This window comes from Dipodomys spectabilis, unplaced genomic scaffold, assembly GCF_019054845.1.
Source record: "Dipodomys spectabilis isolate Male_0828 unplaced genomic scaffold, ASM1905484v1 ptg000067l, whole genome shotgun sequence".
NCBI lineage: Eukaryota > Metazoa > Chordata > Mammalia > Rodentia > Heteromyidae > Dipodomys > Dipodomys spectabilis.
Window position 1 is genome coordinate 5,421,376 of NW_024870744.1, and position 21,470 is coordinate 5,442,845.

Consider the following 21,470-nt stretch of genomic DNA (forward strand, 5'->3'; position numbering starts at 1 on the left):
TTTTTTCTTTTTGCTTATGTGGTGCTGAGGAATCGAACCCAGGGCCTTGAGCATGCAAGGCAAGCGCCCTACCACTGAGCCACCTTCCCAGCCCCTACAAAGCCAGTTCTGAAGCTATAAAACAATAAGCACAGAAATAAAATGGGGTTTTCAAGACACTGCTGGCTTGAGGCCGTGCACTCCCACTGTGGAGAGGAGAAACGAGACATAGACTTGTGTCTTAAAAACCAAGTGCGACAGACGTCCTGTGACTTAGCATGGCAACGCGATGCAAAGTGTCAGGTGCTGATGTAGTGAGGGTTTGGGTGTTTGCCACTGGCTATTCTGGGACTCATTTAGGGATCACAAGGGTTAATGGCTCTTCAGCAGCTTACAAGGTCTATCCAGTGTAAAAAGCGACAGAAAGTTAATTAGGTGAGATCAGCTGAAACCCCGTTCAGGTTTCTGACTCACTTGATTTTGTGAGAAGCCAACGAGTTGACATATTCTGCCTCCGAAGGCGCCAGCATGAGCAGGCTGCTCCCAGTGCAGCCAATCCGGGCGGTTCTCCCAATCCGGTGGATATACTCTGCAGGTGAGGATGGAGCGTTGTACTAAAGAGGGTAACAAAAACGAAGGCATTCACAGATCAAGGGACTGCCGTTAATTGGAAGTGCAATACCCCTCACCTGCCTCCAGGTAGCCCGAGAATGAGAATCCGGGGCTATGGTTACTCAAACACAATCACAAGGAGAAGTCACTCAACCCCGAGACTCCTGGCTACACTGAAATAACAGGGCTCTGACATGCACGTGTGAGCGGTGGCCAAGTCTCACTCCAAGATCTCCTTTTTAATTTTACTTCTCCACAGGTCTCTTCATTTTCCTATTTGCATCTTTTCACCGAGGTGACTGTGCAAGCTGAGGACGCAGGCCTGACGACCACGTGACCTTGGCCTACTTCCTCCGCAGACAAAGCAGCAGGCATGAGGTAACAGAGGAGGCTGGCAGCCTCGGATGAAGCAGGCCAACTGCAGTGCTGGCAGAGTCTGCTCCGCTGCCCGGCTCAAAGCAGGTCCCAATGGGTAGAGCAGCCGGGCGGTGGTGAGGCAGGCTCCCTGCAGGCAGGGCAGGCTTCTGCTCCCAGGAGGGCGTTCCTGACTCAGGAATAGGGGAAGGCCCAACTCAGCACAACCGATCAGGCGGTGGATGTTTTTTTAGGACTTGCACTCAGGGCCGGAGTACTGTCCCTGAGCCTTAGTGTTCTACCATTTGAGCCACAGTACCACTTCTGGTTTTTGGTGTTTAATTGGATACGAGTCTCAGGGACTTTCCTACCCGGCTGAGTGCAAACCAACACCATTAGATCTGAGCCTCCCGAGCAGCTAGGATTACAGGCATGAGCCACCGGCACCTGGCTTCAGTCAGCGTATTTTATGACATCTTCAGCGGTGACTCTGTCATCATTAAACCTAAGTGACCGCCTGTTTTTGTTTTTCTTTGCTGCTACACAAATCAAAGTCAGAGGACCATGGTGAATGTACTACGGAGGAGGCTGTGCACAGTAAACCAATCAACATTCACGGTCCGAGGCTCTCCGTGGCCGTTACAGGGCATCTGCACATTTAGATCATCCTGCCCTCTTCTCTTCCACTTGCTCTGGCCAGCAGGAAAGAAGACACAAGGCCTCTACTCCCAAAGTAATTGTCTGTGACAAGCAGATCAGATCTGCTGGCCAGAGACAGGAATGAAATCCCACCCAAGCGTGAATAAACCATGACTCACGAAAACAGGCCACGTGTCACCCGGCCCTTACACAGGCTTAAAAATGCTATTCTGCAGACTAACAAAAAGGAAAGACAAAACTAAACCCACTCGACTCTAGTGCTAGCACCTGTACCCTCTGGCGAAGCATCTAAGGCTGGAGGTATGTGTAAGGTGCTGTCAGGAACTTAATTGCTCCCTGCAGGTCAATGTACATGGACACGGTTCTCAGGACAGCTGAGCCATCTCCATCTGGATGCAATGCAGCCTCCTGAGGGCCCAGATAATGCCCTGTATTTTCAGGCTGTTGAAACTTTGGTTTGTCACACGAATTAAATCTGGGAGGCAGGAGAGATCGCTACCTCCCGCCACAACTGCACTTCCTGGCTCTTCTGCTGCAGTGGGTAGGTGGGCTGGGTCAAGGAAGATGTCAGGGGAATCATACAGACAAGGCTGGTTGCTGCCTGGTTACCAGGGCAACACCCAAGAGGGTAGCAATGATCCTACTTCAAGCCAGTGCATCTGCTCATGACCATATTCCTGCCTGAAGCCCCTATCTTAACAACTACAAAATTACCTGAACAATCCACGTGACTTGTGGGAGATCTAAGCCCCGAGCTGCAACATCCTTCAAAATAAGACAGAATACAGTTTAAGACAGTTTCTGAACTTTTTTGGGGGGAGGGAATTCATGGATACATTTGATAATGTAAATTCTGAAGAGGGATGTTCATGGATATATTTGATAATATAAATTCTGAGGGAGCTTGTCCATCCTACATGTGCACACACATACAAACACACAAGCACAGATACACTATTTGCACACAATTTCAGGGAGCTCACAGATGCACTCAAGTCTACTGGTGCTTCAACCTCTGATTTAGGACCCACTAAAAGAACACAATCTACAGGGTAGCCCAAGAAGTTAGACTACAACTGTCAGTGTGTGTGTCAGGGAGAATTCTGAACACTTTGCTGGGAGTAACAGTACATGTCTATAATTCCAGCACTCGGGAAGCAGACGGGGTCTTGACTTTGAGATCAGCCTGGGCTGCCTAGTGGGAAGCTTTAGCAAAAGAAAAAAAAAAAATCCAAAAAACTTCTAGCGTGTTTTCACTAATTTACATTTTAACAGAAAAGTTACTCACACTTATAGGGCTGGAGCTTGGCAGCAGATGCCCTGGGTTTCCATCTCCAGCAATACAACATAAATAAGTAAATGCCACTTACAATAAATGCACCCATGGGTTATTACCCCAAGCCTTGTCCATCAGCAATGCCTCACCTAGCTCTGCGCTTGCCTCTGGAATGTTCCTCCTAGAGGCTGACTCTAAAGGGAAGCTGCAAAGCATGTATGGAGGCCTGTTGCTGCCGGGCTCAGTAATCTGGGGTCCCTTCGGATGGCTGTGTCAGAACACGGTCCAAGCCAGCTCATCATTCCAGACACCTCACTAGACATCAATAGAGATTAGTTTTTCTTTTCGACTGGCCGTCTGAATCTCACAACAATCTGGCAGAGACTACAAAGTGAAATGTCCAGTCTTCAGCAATACTTTGCACTCAGCATTAATCTTCAAGTGCAGATGCCGTAGTAGACCTCACCGGACAGCACTGCCAGCCGCTTGCTCTGCACCACTTGCTGCATTTACTGTTTACCCGCTTATCTGGAGTAACCCTCAGAACTATGGCCACACATGACCGATGGAAAAAAAACAAGATCCAGGGATGGAAGTAACCTGTCAGGGACCCAGCTAAGTGGAAGCAGCCTCAGGTCAGGCCTGCTTTACTTTCCCAAGGTCACGTTAGATCCCGCTGCCTGCTGCCACGGAGGGAGGTCCCGCATTCTTCCGACAAAGCTGGTGGGAGCAAGAGTGCACAGAGCCCTGCGGCGGGGAGTGTGTAAGATCTAGCCAAGGTCACATGCACCTGCCCTTCAATCCTGAGCAATCGCACTGCTAGAAAAACACGTTAACACTTCCAGGCTGGCTATTCATTCAGCACTATATGAGGAGACAGGTTAACTAAAAGAGCTACGCTCCAAATAAAGTAGCATACAGTAAGGAGAGAAACAAAGATTTTCACGTACTAAGTGAGAATCTCCAGGATGTATTCTGACTATGTAATGCATAGGAAATGGTTTTTCTGCCAAAGGCCATTTGCATGCTTATAACATCATTTTCAGGCCATACAAAATTATCAATACTGGCAGACAGGTGTGGGCAGCTGACAAGTGTACAAGAAGCAGGCGAGAAGCATATATATCTGACCTGTCATATGCCAAATGGTGTCACGGGCCATACGTGACACGTGGTGTACAGTGTGCTTTTGGGTAAGATTTGGGAAATAGAAACATGAGCTTCTACTTCAAAGACAAACCACCAAGGGAAAAGGCCAAAAACCTGTAATAGTAATCATCTACACACAGGGAAGAGAACAGGAAGAAGAAGACTAGGATGCACATTAGTCTGCTTGCACATTAGTCTGCTTTAATGAGATAAATAATTTCGATGCTGCAATCATGTAAGGCAAGTATGATGGCCACTGTCATGAAGCAGAAAATACAGATACTATCTTAAAAGAAAAACACGACAAATACACTTTTCTTTGCAATCCAGGAGTAATGGGCCAGGCACGCTAGCGCAGGCCTCTTTAGACTTACTTAACTTGGAAGGGAACCTTAGCCATTTACTGACTTACAGCCTGTGAAGGCTGCCATTTCTCAAGAGTCCAGGTATCTCTAGCCATCACTGCACTGACCCTCATGGTAGGGGCTTAGCTGGAGCAAGGCCCCTCTGGCATAGACCCAGGCTTAGAACAGCGTGGGCTTCCTACAGCTCCACAGCTGTCCAGGTGGCCTGTCCTGGAAGGGCACTGCCGCGTTCCCCACTAGAGTCAGTGGTGCCCCTGCCTCTCTCTGACATGAGGAGGTTAATGGAGGAGGTGACACCAAGGGGCCACATGAACACCACTCCCAGAAGCATTTTACCCAAGGCTTCTACTGATGTTCCTGTAATGCGCTCCACACCTTCCAGCACTCACCAGGGGCCCAGCCTTCCCCTGAACCTACCAAGATCAGCTGGTGTTGAGTGTGTACGTCGAAATTAATGTGTAAGTGTGTCAAGCATGCACAAAAGTATTTCAGGCAGCTTCTGTGTATTCTAAGAGCTGAAGACAGATGTTCCAGGGCTCATAGCTTTGAGAACACAATTTAGGGAGCACTCTATTTATGGGGAGCTGCTTCCTACACTATCACAGTCCACATTCTTACAAAAACTGAAGGTTCTTCTATCTGTGAAGCTCCTTAGAAATGATTCATTGTGGGGCTGGGAAGGTGGCTCAGTGGTAGAGTGCTTGCCTTGCAAGCATGAGACCCTGGGTTCAATTCCTCAGCACCACATAAATAGAAAAAGCTGGAAGTGGCACTGTGGCTCAAGTGGTAGAGCGCTAGCCTTGAGCTGAAGAGTTTAGGGACAGCGCCCAGGCCCAGAGTTCAGGCCCTACAACTGACCAAAAAAAAAAAGAAATGATTCATTTTAGTTAAGTGCTCTGCAATGGTAGATACAGACAGTGGGCTGCCTGAGCTTTGCAGACAGACTTAGTAACAAACTCAATACTCAAGGTTTAGTACATTCTACCAGGAAACTGACAACACTAAAATAGCATATAGCATTTGAGAAACTCAAGAGTCCAAACATATTGAAACTGAGCGATGAAGCCCAAGCCTGGGCTGCTTTCGAACTCATGAAGCCCCTGCCTTCGCCCTGAGTGCTTGGGACTGCAGGCGTACACCAGCTATGTCTCCTGCTTGTGTGGGGTGGAGTGTTCCTGAAAGCCACACACTGCCTTACTGGTGTTCTCTAATCCAGATTCAAGTTTGCCAATGCCTTAGATTACTCTCAGCCCAGGTTCCAGAGAGGCAGAGGCGGCACAGCGCAGGTGCGGAACAGGCAGCACGGGCCCACCCACGCTGGTAGCATGAGGAGTTGGCCAATCTACAAAGGATGACAGCCCTCAGCCCACCTATGGTGGGTGGCTCTAAGACCACCCTGTCCTCCTCAGGAGGTTGTGAAGAACACAGGCACAGTATACACGAACAACAGTCTAAGACCTGTAAATCCACAGTTTCCCACTGAAGGAATAAGGGTGCAGGCAATTCAGTGGTGGACTTCCTTCTCCATTCAGCCCCTGGGCAGGGCCTGCAGAGAACAGAAGCAGGTGAGGCCCCCAACTTCCTATAAGTCTGCCAGTTCGCTGCATTAGATGAACAGGAAACTCATCTGCAGAAGACCTGCAAGGATTCAGTTCTCTGTCCTCTCTGCTCTCAGAACTTAAGTCTGACTGCACTCATTTTTATTCCTTCAACCTAATTAGGGCAAAAGAATCACTAAAGTCAGCTCTGAAAGACACTCACTTGTGAGGCCTTGCAGGCCGGGCTCGACAACTGGCTGGCTCCACGAGACCCAGGAGTACAGATGGAAGGCAGCTTGCTCAGGTGCCAGCCTGTCAGTTGGATTAAAATGACTCATTTATTTACCCAAGAACCTCACAAAGTGCTTTTACTAACAGGGAGAGGGGGCCTGCCGTCTCTCTGAGAAGGGACGCACAAACTCGCCTCTGACGCCTTCCTGGCCTGCCAGAAGTCATTACTGCCGTGTGTGGAAAGCCATCAGCAGGGTACAGGCCCCTGTTGTCCGGGTGACAGATTGGGCTGCGTAATCAGAGGAGGAAGGGGAGAGTGCAGAAGCTGTCAGAGGCAAGAGATCTTGGCTAGAGCCGCCAAAAAACTGGCAACACGAGTTAGCGTAACTGAGTAAACATCAAACAATCTCCAAACGATCCTTCTACGAACACCAGTGAAATAAAGTGGAAAAAATAAACTTTACCTGAAAAGCACCCCCAGAGAAAGGCAAAGAAGTCTACATCTGTTCAGGGCGCTGACCTGACATTCTCGTGACTTCCAGAACAGCTCCTTTGTCTCCTGGTGCCTGGCATGGTGGAAATTCCCCAGGAGGAGAGGAAATTAAGAACGGCACAGACACAGCAGCGTGTTCAAGAAGGTGGAAGCAGCTCAGGGGATTTAGATGAATCTCGAAAAGTGTGGTGGGAGCCGGAGCTCGATCCGCCCATGGCAGGAGCACCAGGCTGAGCTGGACCCTCTCCTTTCCGAGGACGTCACTATACTCTGCCCGTCCAGGACAAGCAAGAACAAATACACTGAGAGAAAGCCTACTGCTGGCCCTGAGCCCATGAGGTGACTAGAAATCCCACTGCAGCAGAGTGTCGTTGTACAAAGGGGCACTGAAGTCTGGTCTCCTCCATCAGCTCCGGGAGAATTCCCCCAGAAACAAGAAGACATACTATTTTTATAGATACTTGAATGCCATATCTGATTCCTTTGGTATCTTAATTCCACTTGGGAAAGCCGGTCTTGAACTTCCAACAAATTCTTCCCTCCAGTCCCCCCCCCCCGCCGTAACTTGTCTCATTTTCCAGAGGATGCAAAATCATATCACCACAGCAAGGAGGGGTCTTTTACCGGTCTCCTGGCCCCACTGCCCTCCGGCCACGGTCCAGGTCCAATGCTACCAAACAGTCCTCAGAAAGCTGCTCGAAATGACAAAAGGGCCTTGCTTTTAAGATGTGTATAATTAAGATGAACATACACATACCTTCTAAATTGCTGCTAAGAAGACAGGGGAGAAAACTGTCAGATGGTGAAGGACATAGTGCCATCAAAGGCTTTTGTATGATTACATCACCATCCCAAATTTTCTCTGGTCATACTAAAAGGATCTTGGGGTGACAAAGTAAAGTGGCTAAAGCTATGGCCTAAAGAGGGGAAAACCCCCACCCAACAATGAACAACAGGATTCCATTTATCAAAAGAAGCCAGCTCTCCATCTGCCTCGTCCTGCCATGGCCCTCATTCCTCATTAACACCACGGAGGCTCCCGGAGAGTGCTCAGATAGCCTGGCAAGCAACAGGCTACTTAAAAGGACACAGTGACAGAAACTCCTCCGCCTGAGCACCATCTATCACGGTGTGTGTGGCTCTTAGATGCAGAAGTGGTGAGCTAAAGCAAACAAATACATGGCTGAAGTGGCAGAAATACTGAGGGCTAGGAAGAACTCACCACTGGGAACCTGTGGCCGTATTTTAACTTAGAAAGGAGCCTTAAACAGTCCTTATCCAATAATCTTGGCAGAGTGAAGACACGGTGAGCCCAGGAAGACCACACGCCACACACGGGGGATGACCTGAGAGGCCAAAAGCCATGACTAAGAGGTGGCAGGGAAATCAGATGGTGAGTGAGAGCATTCACTCTGCATGGGGTAGGGAGAGGGCTAAGGGTTCTGTACTCTCCCCAGACCACTGAGTTGTCTGTCCTGGTGACACTGTCAGCCAGATGGAACAGGGAAGTGGTCACCCTCACCATGATAATGACAATTTGCCTTGTGAAGGTTACAATGTGTTTGTGACTTTATGTATCACTATACCATAATACTGTGAAACCTGAAATTTATGTCATCACCTAGGAGCGATGGGTGACAATGCTGTCAGACACCTTGTACTCATATACTGTTTTGTGGAATGGGAACTTCTTGGTAAACTACTTAAAGATATAATAATAAAAATGTAAAAAACCAAAAAACCACATCTCAGAAAGAATGAATTTTTTCCCATCATAGTTACTAAAAATGTAACTCAAATGTGGAATTTCAGAATTCTGATACTACAGCCTAGCTATGTCTACAGAGTATAGCAACTTTTGCAAACCAGTAATTCCAGGATCTGAAGGGTGTTCCTACCCTAACCCAAATTCCGATTTTGTGTTTCCATAGAGACAATCTACAGCACTTACTCTTCAGAAAACCCTAGGTGGAGAAATCCCAGATGAAGAGGTGAGCAGCGCTCAGTCTGAGGAACAGGCATCCTCTGGCAGATTTCAGCGTAGAGCTTCTGGAGCCCCTTCTTTCCACTCAACTGGACCACAAATGCCGAGTGTCTAACTGTGTGCTGGCTCTGGGCTAGATAGTGGGGTACCCTAATGAGGAACCAACTCCTAGTCCCCAGCACTACAGGCCTCAACACACAATCTGACACGATGGCATCTATAGCAGGTGCGCTCAAGGCAGAAGTGCCGTCTGCAACACGCATGCCTGACCAGGAAGAACCGGGTTTAGGGTTCATTTTCTGGGAATGTGAAGGAAAGCTGAGTCCAAGTGAGAGCTAGTCAAAGTCAGGGTAGGTTTTTCAAGAGAAGGAAGAGCATATACAAAGGCTTAGGGTAGAAAAAGCCTGAATGACACATTTAGGGAACTGAATGAGGGACCTGTAGAGCTCCAGGCTAGACAGCAAGAAGGAGGTGGGGTGAGAGGCAACAGGAAGGTGTCAAGTTCCAGAAGAACCTCATTGCTGAAGATAAGGATATTGACAATTTCCTTTTCAAGCAGATACTTGGATTTAATCTTCACTTTAGGAATTGTAATATGGTTTAGAACACAAGTGCCTGACTTATGGGCTGGCTTCACAAAGGGAAGGGCTACTTGCTTAGAAGCCAGTCTCCTTAGGAAGCAAGTATCTAGGATAGACTGCCCTCAGGGATGAACGGTGCCTGGGCAGCAGAGTTCCTCTGTCACAGCAATAAGACGGCTTCCATGCAGGCTTTATTGTAGAAGAGCCTGTGTGTGCATGCATGCACATGCATACATGCACACACGTGCACGTACACACGTGCACGCGAGTGCACGCACACACACACACACACACAGAGCTGACCTTACCTTTAAAACTGAACAGGTAACAGTACCTTAGGAAGTAGCTATGTTAGAGGCTGTGCAGGTGGCTCAGTGGTAGAGTGCCTGCCTCACATGTATGAGGCCCTGGGTTCGATTCCTCAGCACCACATAAATAGAAAAAGCTGGAAGTGGCACTGTGGCTCAAGTGGTAGAGCGCTTGAGCTGAAGAGCTGAGGGACAGCACCCAGGCCCAGAGTTCAAGCCCCATAACTGACCAAAAAAAAAAAAAAAAGAGCTATGTTAAATGAGGCATTCAGATAGTTAAGTCTTTGTCTCTGAGGTATCATTATTACATATACAGGAGCATCTCCAATAACCCCTCAGGTTCATGCTGCACAGGCAGAGAAGATATTCTAACCTGGGGAGGGGAGGCAACAGTGGCGATGGGAAGACCACTGGAGGGTGAGCTTTCAGTCTTGAAAGAGCACCAGAGATGTGCAAGGTCAGCGCTGTGCTGCAGAAGCTGCAAAGCAAGATGAACTGGTCCTGAAAACTGCAGGGCAAATGACACTTTCACCTAAATCCAACAGATACTCCAGTGCAGCTACCATCCTTCAGGGTGAGCAGAGGCAAGCAGGGTCATTTTGTAGTGGAAAGACTTTCTCAGCTCTAATTACTCCCGATAGCTGTAATTTACAAGTTTTTGGTGGCTAGAAACTGCTAAGATTCACACCTTTTCAGACTAACAGCTGCCACTATTAGTGAGCAAATTGCCAAGTCTTCTGCAGTGGCAGCCAGCTCTGGGTGGCAGGCAGGTGACAAGCCAGAGGTGTGGAGAAACCAGCCACACCACTAGCCCCTAATATTCCAGCTCTCTGGGGGGCTGGACACAGAACAGTCAAGAAACTGAACATGACAACCACCATTACAGAAACCAACCTTCAGGTGGAGCAGAGTGACGGACACATACCGTGCAGAGGAGGACACCTGTTTGGGCATGGGAGAATTCCTGAAACACTGCTGTTCTCTCCTGCAAAAACAAGGTGAAAAAAGGTCTTACAGACTGAGACAAACTCCAGCACGGTAGGCTTAGATTTCCATGGCTTTTCTGCTTTTCTATTGCAGTAGCTGCTTTCAGGTATAGAGTAGCCTGACAGGAAAGAGGAAGAAGCAGATTCTACCATGTTCTATAAAGCCTCTGTGCTCACAGACTGGATCCTGGAGATGACGGTGAAGAAACCGAGTTCTCATGGTAGCAAGCTTCAACCATTCATTGTAGGGTGAGGCACCTTGCTCGCAAACAGCTCATAGGATGAGCAGGGGACCAAGGCCCCACATCACAAATGATTGAGAGGAACGAAGAAGCATCAACTGTTTTCTTACAGGGCAAAACTTTTGTTTTTTGTTTTTTGGTTTTTTTTTTGGGTCCGGTCATGGGGCCTGAACTCTGGGCCTAGGTGCTGTCCCTCAGCTCTTCAGCTCAAGGCTAGCACTCTACCATTTGAGCCACAGCACCACTTCCAGCTTTATTCTTTTTGCTTATGTGGTGCTGAGGAATCGAACCCAGGACCTCATGCATACAAGGCAAGCGCTCTACCACTGAGCCACCTTCCCAGCCCAAAACTTTTGTTTTTTAAAATTATTTTTATTATTTATTTTGTGCCAGTACTGGGGTTTGAACTCAGGGTTTGAGCACTGTCCCTTAGCTTCTTTGCTTAAGGCTGGTGCTCTATTACTTGAGCTATACCTCTACTTCCAGCTTTTTGCTAGTTAATTGGAGGTAAGAGTCTCATGGGCTGTTCTGCCTGGGCCAGCTTTGAACAGTGGTCCGCGGATCTCAGACTTCTGAGTAGTTAGGTTTATAGGCAGGAGCCACTAGTACCCTGCTATAAAACTTATTAAAAAAAAAAAAACTGAATGAAACTCTGTATATCTGATTTGATTTATTAAAATGACATTCAGTTGTAGAAAAAGTAGACTTCAGCTCAAGGCTAGTGCTCTACCACTTGAGCCACAGCGCCACTTCCGGTTTTCTGGTGGTTTACTGGAGATAAGAGTCTCATGGACTTTTCTGCCCTGACTGGCTTTGAACCGCCATCCTCAAATCTCAGCCTCCTGAACATTTGTTCTAGTAATGTGCTTTTATTATCTATTAATTGAACACAAGCACTTTTTTCTTTCTTTCTGTTTTTTTTAGTTGGTTGTGGGGCCTGAACTTGGCCTGGCGCTGTTCCTGAGGTCTTCAGCTTAAGGACAGCGCTTTACCACTTGAATCACGGTGCCACTTCCAGCCTTTTCTGCTTATGTGGTGCTGAGGAATTGAACCTAGGGCCTCATGCATGCAAGGCATGCGCTCTACCACTGAGCCACCTTCCCAGCCCCACAAGCACCTTTTCATGCCAATAACTACCCAAAGACCATAGCACCCTGTGGTGAAATAATGGAGTTTAACTGTGCTATCACATCAGTGACCAATGCCCTCCTACTAGCAACTGATCTTGTCTACAATCTCTCCCTATTACAACCAGTGCTGAGACAAGCAGCTGGTACCAGTCCTGAGGCTTGAACTTGAGGCCTAGGCACTGTTACTGAGCTTGCTTTCTTTTTTCTCAAGGTGAGTGCTCTACCACTTGAGCCACAGTTCTACTTCTGGCTTTTTTGGGCAGGTGGGTGGGAGGGCTAATTGGAGGTAAGAGTCTCACAGACTTTCCTGTCTGGGCTAGCTTTGAGCCATGAACCTGGGTTATCCCTGAGCTTCTTTCACTCAAGCGAATGCTGTACCACTTGAGCCACAGAGCTACTTCCGGCTTTTTTTTTTTTTTGGAGTAGTTTAATGGAGATATGAGTCTCATGGAGGTTTTTGCCCGGTCCTGAGTAGCTAGGATTACAGGTGAGAGCTACCAGCACCCAGCTCATTACGTTTACGGCTAACACTCTACCACTTTGAGCCCAATATCACTTCCAGTTTTCTAGTGATTAATTGGAGTTGAGTATCATGGACTTTCCTGCCTGGACTGGCTCTGAGCTTTGATCCTCAGATCTCAGCCTCCTGAGTAGTTGGGATCACAGGGGGAGCCACTGGTGCCTGGCTCCTATGTACATTTTTCCTTGTTTCCTGGCCAGGTAGCACTGAGTGTGCTTATCACAGCACTGCCAGCAATGGAAGACCCGTCAGCAAATAGAACCAAATGATTAAAAATTGGAAAAACATAAAAAGTGAGGTCTCTCCTTCCACTCAGGCACAGCCCACTCCTTGGACATCTTTTTTCTCTCTCACATGTTATCTGTCATATGACTGGAAGCCCCCACCACCTAGATTAATGGACTGGACAGAGACAGAGTTACCACTGATCTTTACCAACAGCTTGCTTTTCACACTGAACTGTCCAGCCCTGAGGCGTCCCTGTGAGAAGTATTCTCCTCATTTTCATTTTCTGGGCACTCGTCGGACATGGGCAATGGTTTCACTGCAGCCTGAGATGACACTTACCCGTGGTACTCACATGCAAGGACAGGCAGGGATGCTATTTTCTGCCTTCCCTCCAAGCTCATGAGGAGGCGGTGAAGGCTAAATGGTAATATTGCTAAACCATGAAAAAGCTACATTATTCCCAGGAGATTAAAAAAATAAAAATTCAACCTAATAATAACAGCACCTACCACTGAGGCTATGGCGCATGCGAGGCCTTACACCAAGGGCTGTGTCTGCAGCACAACCCCAGGACTATAGTATCACTATTGCTTCCACTTTAGAGACGTGGCAACAGAGGTTCAGAGAGGCTCATTGCTCTTCTGAGGTCCCACAGTCAGTCAGTGACAGTGAAGACTAGAAATAAGCAGCCTGTCCCACAGGGCACACCTGCAGCAGGCCATGTCAGCATCATCACCATGAGATCACATAGCCAGACCACCCTTCCCATGACCTAGTAACAGTCCTAGGCTTCCCAGTCCATGCAAGCTCCGTCATCCTCAGACCTGTCCTGAACAATGACTCAGGTGATGAAACCAGGGGCCAGGAATGTGGCTCAATGGTAGAGTGCTTGCCTAGCATCCATAAAGACTGGGTTCAATTCCTGACTACCACATACACAGAAAAAGTTGGAAGTGGTGCTGTCGCATAAGTGTAGAGCTCTAGCTTTGAGCACAGAGAGGCTCAGGGACAGACCTAGGCCCTGAATTCAAGCCCAGGACTGGCCCCCCAAAAAGAATGAAACCAACAAATTCAGGTGAATCAGGGAGTTGAAGGAAAAAGCCATCAAATGAAATTTTCTGCCATGGAGCTGGGAGCAAATGAGCTGTGATCAGGAGTGACAGAAGGCAAGGTCACCTTCATTTCAGTAGTTTCTAAAACCAAGGAAGAAGGGCTGGACAAGTTTACAAACAGTTCAGACACGACTGTCTTTTTTTGCTTTAAAAGAGCTGGTCCAGTCCATCTACCTCCGATTTCTGGTTTTCTTCCATTCTTTCTAGTTTTGCGTGCTGCTGAGTAACCTCTCTTTGAGGACAAGGTGGCTATTTCCAAGCTGCTGATCCTTCCTTTCCAAGTTCCAGCAGGGCTCCGCACCGCCATATTCCACCCCGTCCCCTCAACGGATGGCCTCATTAAGAGCCATGGAATGAGACTCGTAGGCAAATACTAAAAAGGAGGTGGAAGAGGTTCTCTTCCTCACAAACACAAACCTTCCTGTGCCCAGAAAGAACTGTACCTGGAGCCCGCTGGTGCGCAGTGCCCTCTCCCAACCCAAAGTGCTCTGAGTGCAGCGCTGTGTCTTGTTGACAATGACAGCAGTCGCGCTCAGCAGTACCATATGGGATCCACAATTTAGCTCCATTAATGCTCTTAATTTGAAGACATCAAGCCCTAATTACACACTGGGTACTAAAAAGGCAAAACCCTTCCCTGGTGCCAGCTACTTAGTGGTACTGTTGCCGTAACAGCTGGCTGAGGTAGACGCAGGCCAGGCTGGGCCTGTGAGCTCTCAGGTGGAAGAGGCCAGCTCCAGAGCAGGAGAACCGGGAACAATAGGACCCCATCCACCCGGCGGGGGATTCTACTGGTTCCCTCCATGTTTGGCTAGTTCTCCCTGGTCGGTGGAGTGTGTGAGGGACACAGGGAGTGCCGAGCGTGGGGGGCCCATCGCCACATGGGGAGGGGAGTGCTCACCTCCTGCTCCATGTTGCCGTGCAGCCGTAGGAATTTTAATCTTGAGGAGGCAGATGGCAACCTCCCTGATGCCGCCGCCGCCGGGGCCCCCGAGCGGCAGAGCAGGGTGCGGAGGAAGAGGCTGTAGTGGAACTCCACCAGCTCGCAGCTCGAGAAAAAGACAATCATCTTCTGGTCCTTTTCAAACTGTACCAATACAAAGGGGAAAAGCAAGCAGACCATTTTAAGCTGGTGTGACTCCAAAATGAGTTCTTTCTCAAAAATACATGTTCACGTGCCCTGATTTGGAGACACTGGTGACACAGCTTTGAATTATTAAAAAGAAGAGTAACATCGATACTCCACTGTACAAACACCGCATGAAAGGAAAGAGACATGGTTCTAACCTCAAAGAGAAAACCGAATGTCCTCTAGGCGCAGGCCTGCCTTAGCTCTGTCCTTTATCCGCTCTGGGCTTGTTAGCTGGAATGGTGCTGGGTATGGCCCTTTGCAGAAGCAATGCATCTTGAAGCTTCACCTCCAAGCCCCACAACTTAGCATCTTACAACATGACCACACCCTGTCTCATGAATCTGGTACACACAGACACCAATATTGGGATCTGTCAAGAATACCAAGCAGGGCTAGGAAGGTGGCTCAGTGGTAGAGTGCTTGCTTTGCATGCATAAGGCCCTGGGTTCGATTCCTCAGCACCATATAAACAGAAAAAGCCAGAAATGGCACTGTGGCTCGCCTTGAGCTGAAGAGCTGAGGGACAGTGCCCAGGCCCAGAGTTCAGGACCCATGACCGACAACAACAACAACAAACAAACAAAGAATGCTGCACTTGTCTCCCATCCTGCACACTCCCACTGCCTCGGTTAACCTTCCCGAGAACAGTCTCAAGGGCTGCATTTATGTCAGATGTCTAGTTCAGCACTGTGACTATCCTGGCCCACAGATGCTCTTTGGTAATTCTGGAGCTTCTAATTAAATGGTTATATATTAATGCCTGCATCCATGGGCTCAAGAGTTAGAACACACGTGTCTGTTCTTTGGGTCAGGCCAGGTCTAGGCAGCAGTCCTACCTTGCATTTCTGTAGAACAAAGGCCGCCAGACAGACCAGCCGCAGCTTGCTGGGAATCAGCATCACATACTGCTCGAGGCTCTCGGGTATGGCGAAGCTGCCCTGTCCGTCACGCGTCTGTGGAGGGATGGCTTCAGGGGCCACTTTGCCCTCTCCCTTACACGGCTCATGGCTTTTATCCAGGACAGAAATATTGACTGGATTATGCAAGCTGATGTCAGCTAGCCGTGCTACACCTTGGGTAACAAGTAAAATGAACAAAGGAAGTTGGTCACACATGCATACTGCTACAGCACCCACCCAGGTGGAATGTAAGAATAGCCAAGCATGGATGTGCTCTGCTGCCACACTAGTGAAGAACACAGCCTAATGAAACTCGTCCATGGGAGACCAAAGGATGTCCATCCAAAAGAATATCTGAACCCGTGCATGCCCACCTTTACCCTCCAGAAGAATGTTCTGGTCAAGTTACAAAAAACTTGAACTAAAATGGCTTCATTACAGGCTTCTGACACAGGCCTTCCCAGGGCCTTCATTCTGTGGCCTGGTAAACCAGGCGAGCCACACAGAAGGCCGTGGAAGCGTGCATGCAGTCTACCCAATGACCTGCGCAGGGTGAGTTGGTTAAGTGGAATGGTTTTCCAAGCCTTCATCTTCCCATCCAGAGAACAGCTAAGAATTTCCATGTCCTGAGTGTGGGAGGCAGAAAGGAGCCAAGCCACACTTCCAATGAGGAGCAAAGCACACATGGAAAGGAGCCCTCACCCTGAGAGCCAGGGCTCTCTTCCTCCGAGCCTGTCCTCCTCTGCACCCTCGTGTGCACAGCTGCAGCAGGGTTCCACCTGAGGTGGCTCCGTATCTGGGTCTGGCCTCCTCCCTTCCCAGGCCCTGGGGAACACATTCTAGTAGTGCACGAGGGTGGCAAGGAAGGCAAGAGAGTACAAATAGTCCCCATAGACACCTGTTCCCCTCCCTCCCCCAGACTGAGCAGCGGTCACTGCTGCCAATCAGCTCTTCCTGGGTCCTCCCTCCTTAAGAACAAAGCAGGACAGGCACTGGTGGCTCACACCTATAATCTTAGCTACTCAGGAGGCTGAGGTCTGAGGTCAGAGTTCAGAGTCAGCCCAGGTAAGTGCATGAGGCTATGATTTCCAATAAATCACCAAAATGCTCAAAGTGGGAGGGTGCCAGTTTTGAGTGCAAAAAGCTAAGGGAAAACATCCAGGCCTTGAGTTCAGGCCCTAGCACTGGCACCCCTGCACGCGCACACGCACGCACGCACGCACGCACACGCACACACACACACACACACACACACACACACAGAGGAAAGCATGTCTTCGTCACCTTCTGTGAGTGTGGCTGACAGTAAGACGTTCTGCCGCTTCTGGCACTCCGCATTGACAGCATTGAGTATTACTGTGATGTCCTTCTCAAACCCCAAATCCAAGAGCCTGTAATTTTGAGAAAAGAACTGTAACCTACACAAAGAATCAACATGATGCTAAGGGCTACAGTGGGTGCCACCAAGATGGAGGACACAGCCTTTTCTCCACCTGCCCTGCCCCCAGATAACCTTCACCTGTCCGCTTCGTCCAAAATCAGCCACTGGATCCGGCTAAAATGAATGTTCTTTGTGGATTTGATATGATCCACTAGACGTCCAGGAGTCGAGATAAGGATATTTATTCCTTTTCGGAGTCTGTTTAAAATGATATCAGAGGAGGTAAATCAACCAGGGCTACAGAAAACATAGAAAAAAGGCAAAAGAGAAAAAGGCAAAGTCATTCTTCATATAACCTAAAGTCAGAGCAAACATAGGGACAGTTGATAAGAAGATACACCTGAGCTTGATTCCCTCTCAGAATGAAATTAAGATCTAAAATTAGAGCAAAAAGACAAAACTTTGGAAGGGATGAACTGTGTAACTCAATGTTCTTCTTCAGACTCATAGATGCTCTATAGAATGTTTTAGATAAATGGCCACTTAGCCAGACTTCTGTGCCAGGGAATCTCCTACCATAGTGAGCTAATCTACATAGTGTGTTAGAATTGTTAGAATGCTTTTCCTTCCTCTTTCTCTTCCTCTTTTTCTCCCCTTTGTTGTAGTACACCTGAGCCATGCTTCTACCTCTGATTTTTGCTGATTATTTTGGATAGGGCCTAGCGATTTTTTTTGCCTAGGGTGATCATGAGCAATAACCCTCCAGATCTCAGCCTCCTGAGTAGTTAGGAATAGAGGGCGTGAACCACTGGCAACTGCCTAGAATCTTTTTCTTATACTAAGCCCTGTAGGTAACTTCCACAAAATGGACATAAGCTTTGTCCCAGACTATGGACAGTAAGTCTAATTTCTTATTTCTCCAACAACCATATCCTATTATTCTATAGTAAAAGACAGAATGAAAATTTTAGCTGGGGGGCTGGGAAGGTGGCTCAGTGGTAGAGTGCTTGCTTTGCATGTATGATGCCCTGAGTTTGATTCCTCAGCACCACATAAGCAGAAAAGGCCAGAAGTGGTGCTGTGGCTCAAGTGGTAGAGTGCTAGTCTTGAGCTGAAGGGCTGAGGGACAGCGCCCAGGCCCAGAGTTGAGGCCCCACAACTGGCCAAAAAAAAAAAAAACAACTAGCTGGATGCATTTTCTTGTTTTCTTTCCAGTAACCTACAGTCATGTCTACGTTGCATCAATGGAAGAAAGGATAAAGGGACTATGCAAATCACACAGGAACCTTTGAGGGGAAGAGCTTTGACCCCTTTGTTTCTGCTGGCACGAAACTAAATGGCTGGAGCTTCAGCAACTATCCAAGAGTAAAAGGTAAACTTCTAAATGGAAGCCTCCCATGGGGGCATGAGAAGATGGACAACCTGACAAGATGGGTCCTGACGCTGAGCACGGTGCCAGCCTGGCCTGCCCTCTGACAGCTTGAATGTGAAAGCAAACCATCTACATTGTTTTGCCACCTTTCCACTGTTTTATTTACAGCTGAATTGATCTAACGAATAAGTAATTTTTTTTGTTTGTGTGTGTGTGTGTGTGTGTGTGTGAGTCCTGGGGCATGAACTCTGTACCTGGGCGCTGTCCCTCACCACCTCTGGCCTTTTCTGCTTATGTGGTGCTGAGGATTGGAATCCAAGGCCTCAATGCACTCAAGGCAAGCACTCTACCACTGCCAACTTCCCAGCTCCAATAAGTGTTCTTTTTTGTTTTGTTTTGTTTTTTGTCGGTTGTGGGGCTTGAACTCTGGGATTGTGTGCTGTTCCTGCACTTTCAGCTCAAGGCAAGCACCATACCACTTGAGCCACAGCTCCACTTCCGGTTTTCTAGTGTTTTATTGACGATAAGAGTCTCATGGACTTTTCTGCACGGGCTGGCTTTGAACCGAGATCCTCAGATCTCAGCCTCCTGAGTAGCTAGGATGACACGCGTGAGCCACTGGCACCCAGCTCTCCAATAAGTGTTTTTAAAAAAGTATACAGACAGTTTGGGATCTGGGGGTGACAATTTCTAACAACATCCACTGAAGATCCAATTTACAATTGGCAATCAATATGTTTACCACATTGCTAAGTGCTATGGAAGTTCATGATCTTATTTCTGGAAACTGAAAATTCAAACGCCTAGTGGACACAAGAGTCATACCTAGAATGCAAACTGAACCAAGGCACCTGCAGGGGACCAGGCGTGGGAGGGAGAAGGAACCAGCACGGTGACAATGACATCAGGGACAATCTGCCTGTAGGTCTTCAGTATTTCAAAAAGCAGAATGGCTAGCCATGAGCACTCCCTGCTGCTGTGCTGGGAGCAGTAGACACAGAGGTGTGCTCAGGACTGTCTCCAGGTGTGGAGGCCATACCTTGCAGGGCAGGAAGATTGGATTCTAAGAGGAATGAACAACAAACAGACTCTTACCGGGCCTTTTCTGATTTCCTCTTTTCTCCACCCATCAACACTCCAGGCACAATCCAAGTAAAAGGCTGCAGAAAAACCATACACCAAATTCAAACAAAGACAGACAGAGAGAAACTGAAGTTCCTAGTCCTTCAACAGGCAGAAGGACACATGTGCCCACTGCTGGAGGCACTATGGTACAGACAAAGCTCCTGGGCACTGCTTGGTGTATAGTTTCATCAGCTGTAGCTGAGACTGTAACTTTGTAATAGCTTTCCACGCTGTCAGAGACAAATGTGAGCTTTTAAAAGGATCTAAGTAGCAAGCTCTCTAGCTTTTTCTCCTGAAATCTACCTAGAAAATAAATTTCACTAAACCCACTGCCTTGGAGCAGTATTATTTAGATAAAATCTAGTCATATAACTAGGGCACTAGTGGCTCACACCTGTAATTGTAGCTACTCTGGAAGCTGAGATCTGAGGATCACAGTTCAAAGCCAGCCCAGGTAAGAAAGTCAAAGACACTCTTTATTTCCAATTAATCACAGAAAAACTGGAAGTGGTGCTGTAGCTTAGGTGGTAGAGTGTTTGCCTGGACCAAAAAGAGCTTAGGGACAGTACCCACACCCAGAATTCAAGGCCCAAGAGTAGGGGGAAAAAAAAAATCTAAGGATATAATCTTTACCCTGTCCCCAATAAAAGAATAGATCAATCCAAGATCTAATTTGGTGGTTGGCAATCCGTGATGCCACAACCTTCTCTGTCTTCTTTCTTAAATCCTACTTGCAGCTTTTTATTACTTTCCATGGATCACCTGAGGGATGGACCCACAAATCTCTATGATTAGCAGATTATAGGACTCAAAGCTCCAAGAAACACTGGTAATTTAGTTAAGCTAGAAATCAATAGTTACTAAGGTTTAGATCAGTAAAAACCAACACACTTATATCTTCAGAAAGCAGAGACATGAGAAGAGAAAAGTAAGAATTCCTATTTCTTTGAAAATAAAGAGTATCATATATTAGGTCTTTCCTCCAAATGTCAAAGAAAGAAAAATATAAAACTGACCTCATGGCTTTTCTTACCTTAAGCAGTTTCTGGACAATATCAAAGCTTTGTAGAGCCAGCTGTAAATATTAAAAAGTATAGTGATGAACAGGGACACCTATACCTTTTTTTTTTACTCTAAATGGATTAGGATTCAAACTTGGACCTCAAGTTACAACTTAAGAAAAATAATGCACAGAATCTACACAGAAAGTATCTTGGCTCTGCAACCTGCCTGTTTAGGGAACGAGGGTAAAGACAGCAGATCTATTCCTTGGACATGTACAAAAATAGTGTTTTGTGCTCCCTCTGCTGGCTCAAATTCCCAGTGTGTCACACAGAAGTTCAAGTCAGCAGTGCACAAAGGTGGAAGAAAACAGTTGGCTTAAACTTAGCTTTCCTCAGAAAAGAATGTAGCATGCATAATACATGCAGACAGCATGCTTTAAGGTGCCAGACTGCCTCCTGAGACTATGTTATGGCTTACTTGACGACTGGTCGATAACCCTAAAATTTACACCCCCAAGTTTACAAAACCTAAACAAACCCAGCCAGCCCAATGAAAACCAGAGAAAGTGAAAATCAGTAGATCATAACCATTCACCACCATAAAAGCCTCTACAGAACACTACTGTCCAAGCAAAGAGACTCAGTTTGCATGTGTGGACTATGCATGGAGCAGCTCAGTAAAGGAAGACCCTTGGTGTGCTGGCTCCTTCCTGGGCCTGGGCAGGCAAAAAGGCTGCCCGGGAACTTCCACCTCTTGTGACCAATTCTCCGTAAGGAGATTATGAACATCTGATAGAGTAAACAGATGC

General features: G+C 47.6%; 1 protein-coding gene across 2 annotated transcripts in view; it reads right to left on the reverse strand.

Moving 5' to 3' along the window:
* The window catches only part of Ddx31 (DEAD-box helicase 31), a 69,262-nt gene that overhangs the window by 31,549 nt on the left and 16,243 nt on the right, over window positions 1-21,470 (reverse strand). For both annotated transcript variants that reach the window (XM_042681236.1, XM_042681235.1), the window contains exons 8-16: window positions 20,691-20,732; window positions 19,628-19,692; window positions 17,299-17,418; window positions 17,064-17,170; window positions 15,717-15,952; window positions 14,650-14,835; window positions 10,456-10,515; window positions 2,320-2,370; window positions 454-593 (exon numbers count right to left, since the gene is read on the reverse strand). In XM_042681236.1, coding sequence (XP_042537170.1) covers window positions 454-593; window positions 2,320-2,370; window positions 10,456-10,515; window positions 14,650-14,835; window positions 15,717-15,952; window positions 17,064-17,170; window positions 17,299-17,418; window positions 19,628-19,692; window positions 20,691-20,732 — 1,007 coding nt within the window. The remainder of the gene's footprint in view (window positions 1-453; window positions 594-2,319; window positions 2,371-10,455; window positions 10,516-14,649; window positions 14,836-15,716; window positions 15,953-17,063; window positions 17,171-17,298; window positions 17,419-19,627; window positions 19,693-20,690; window positions 20,733-21,470) is intronic.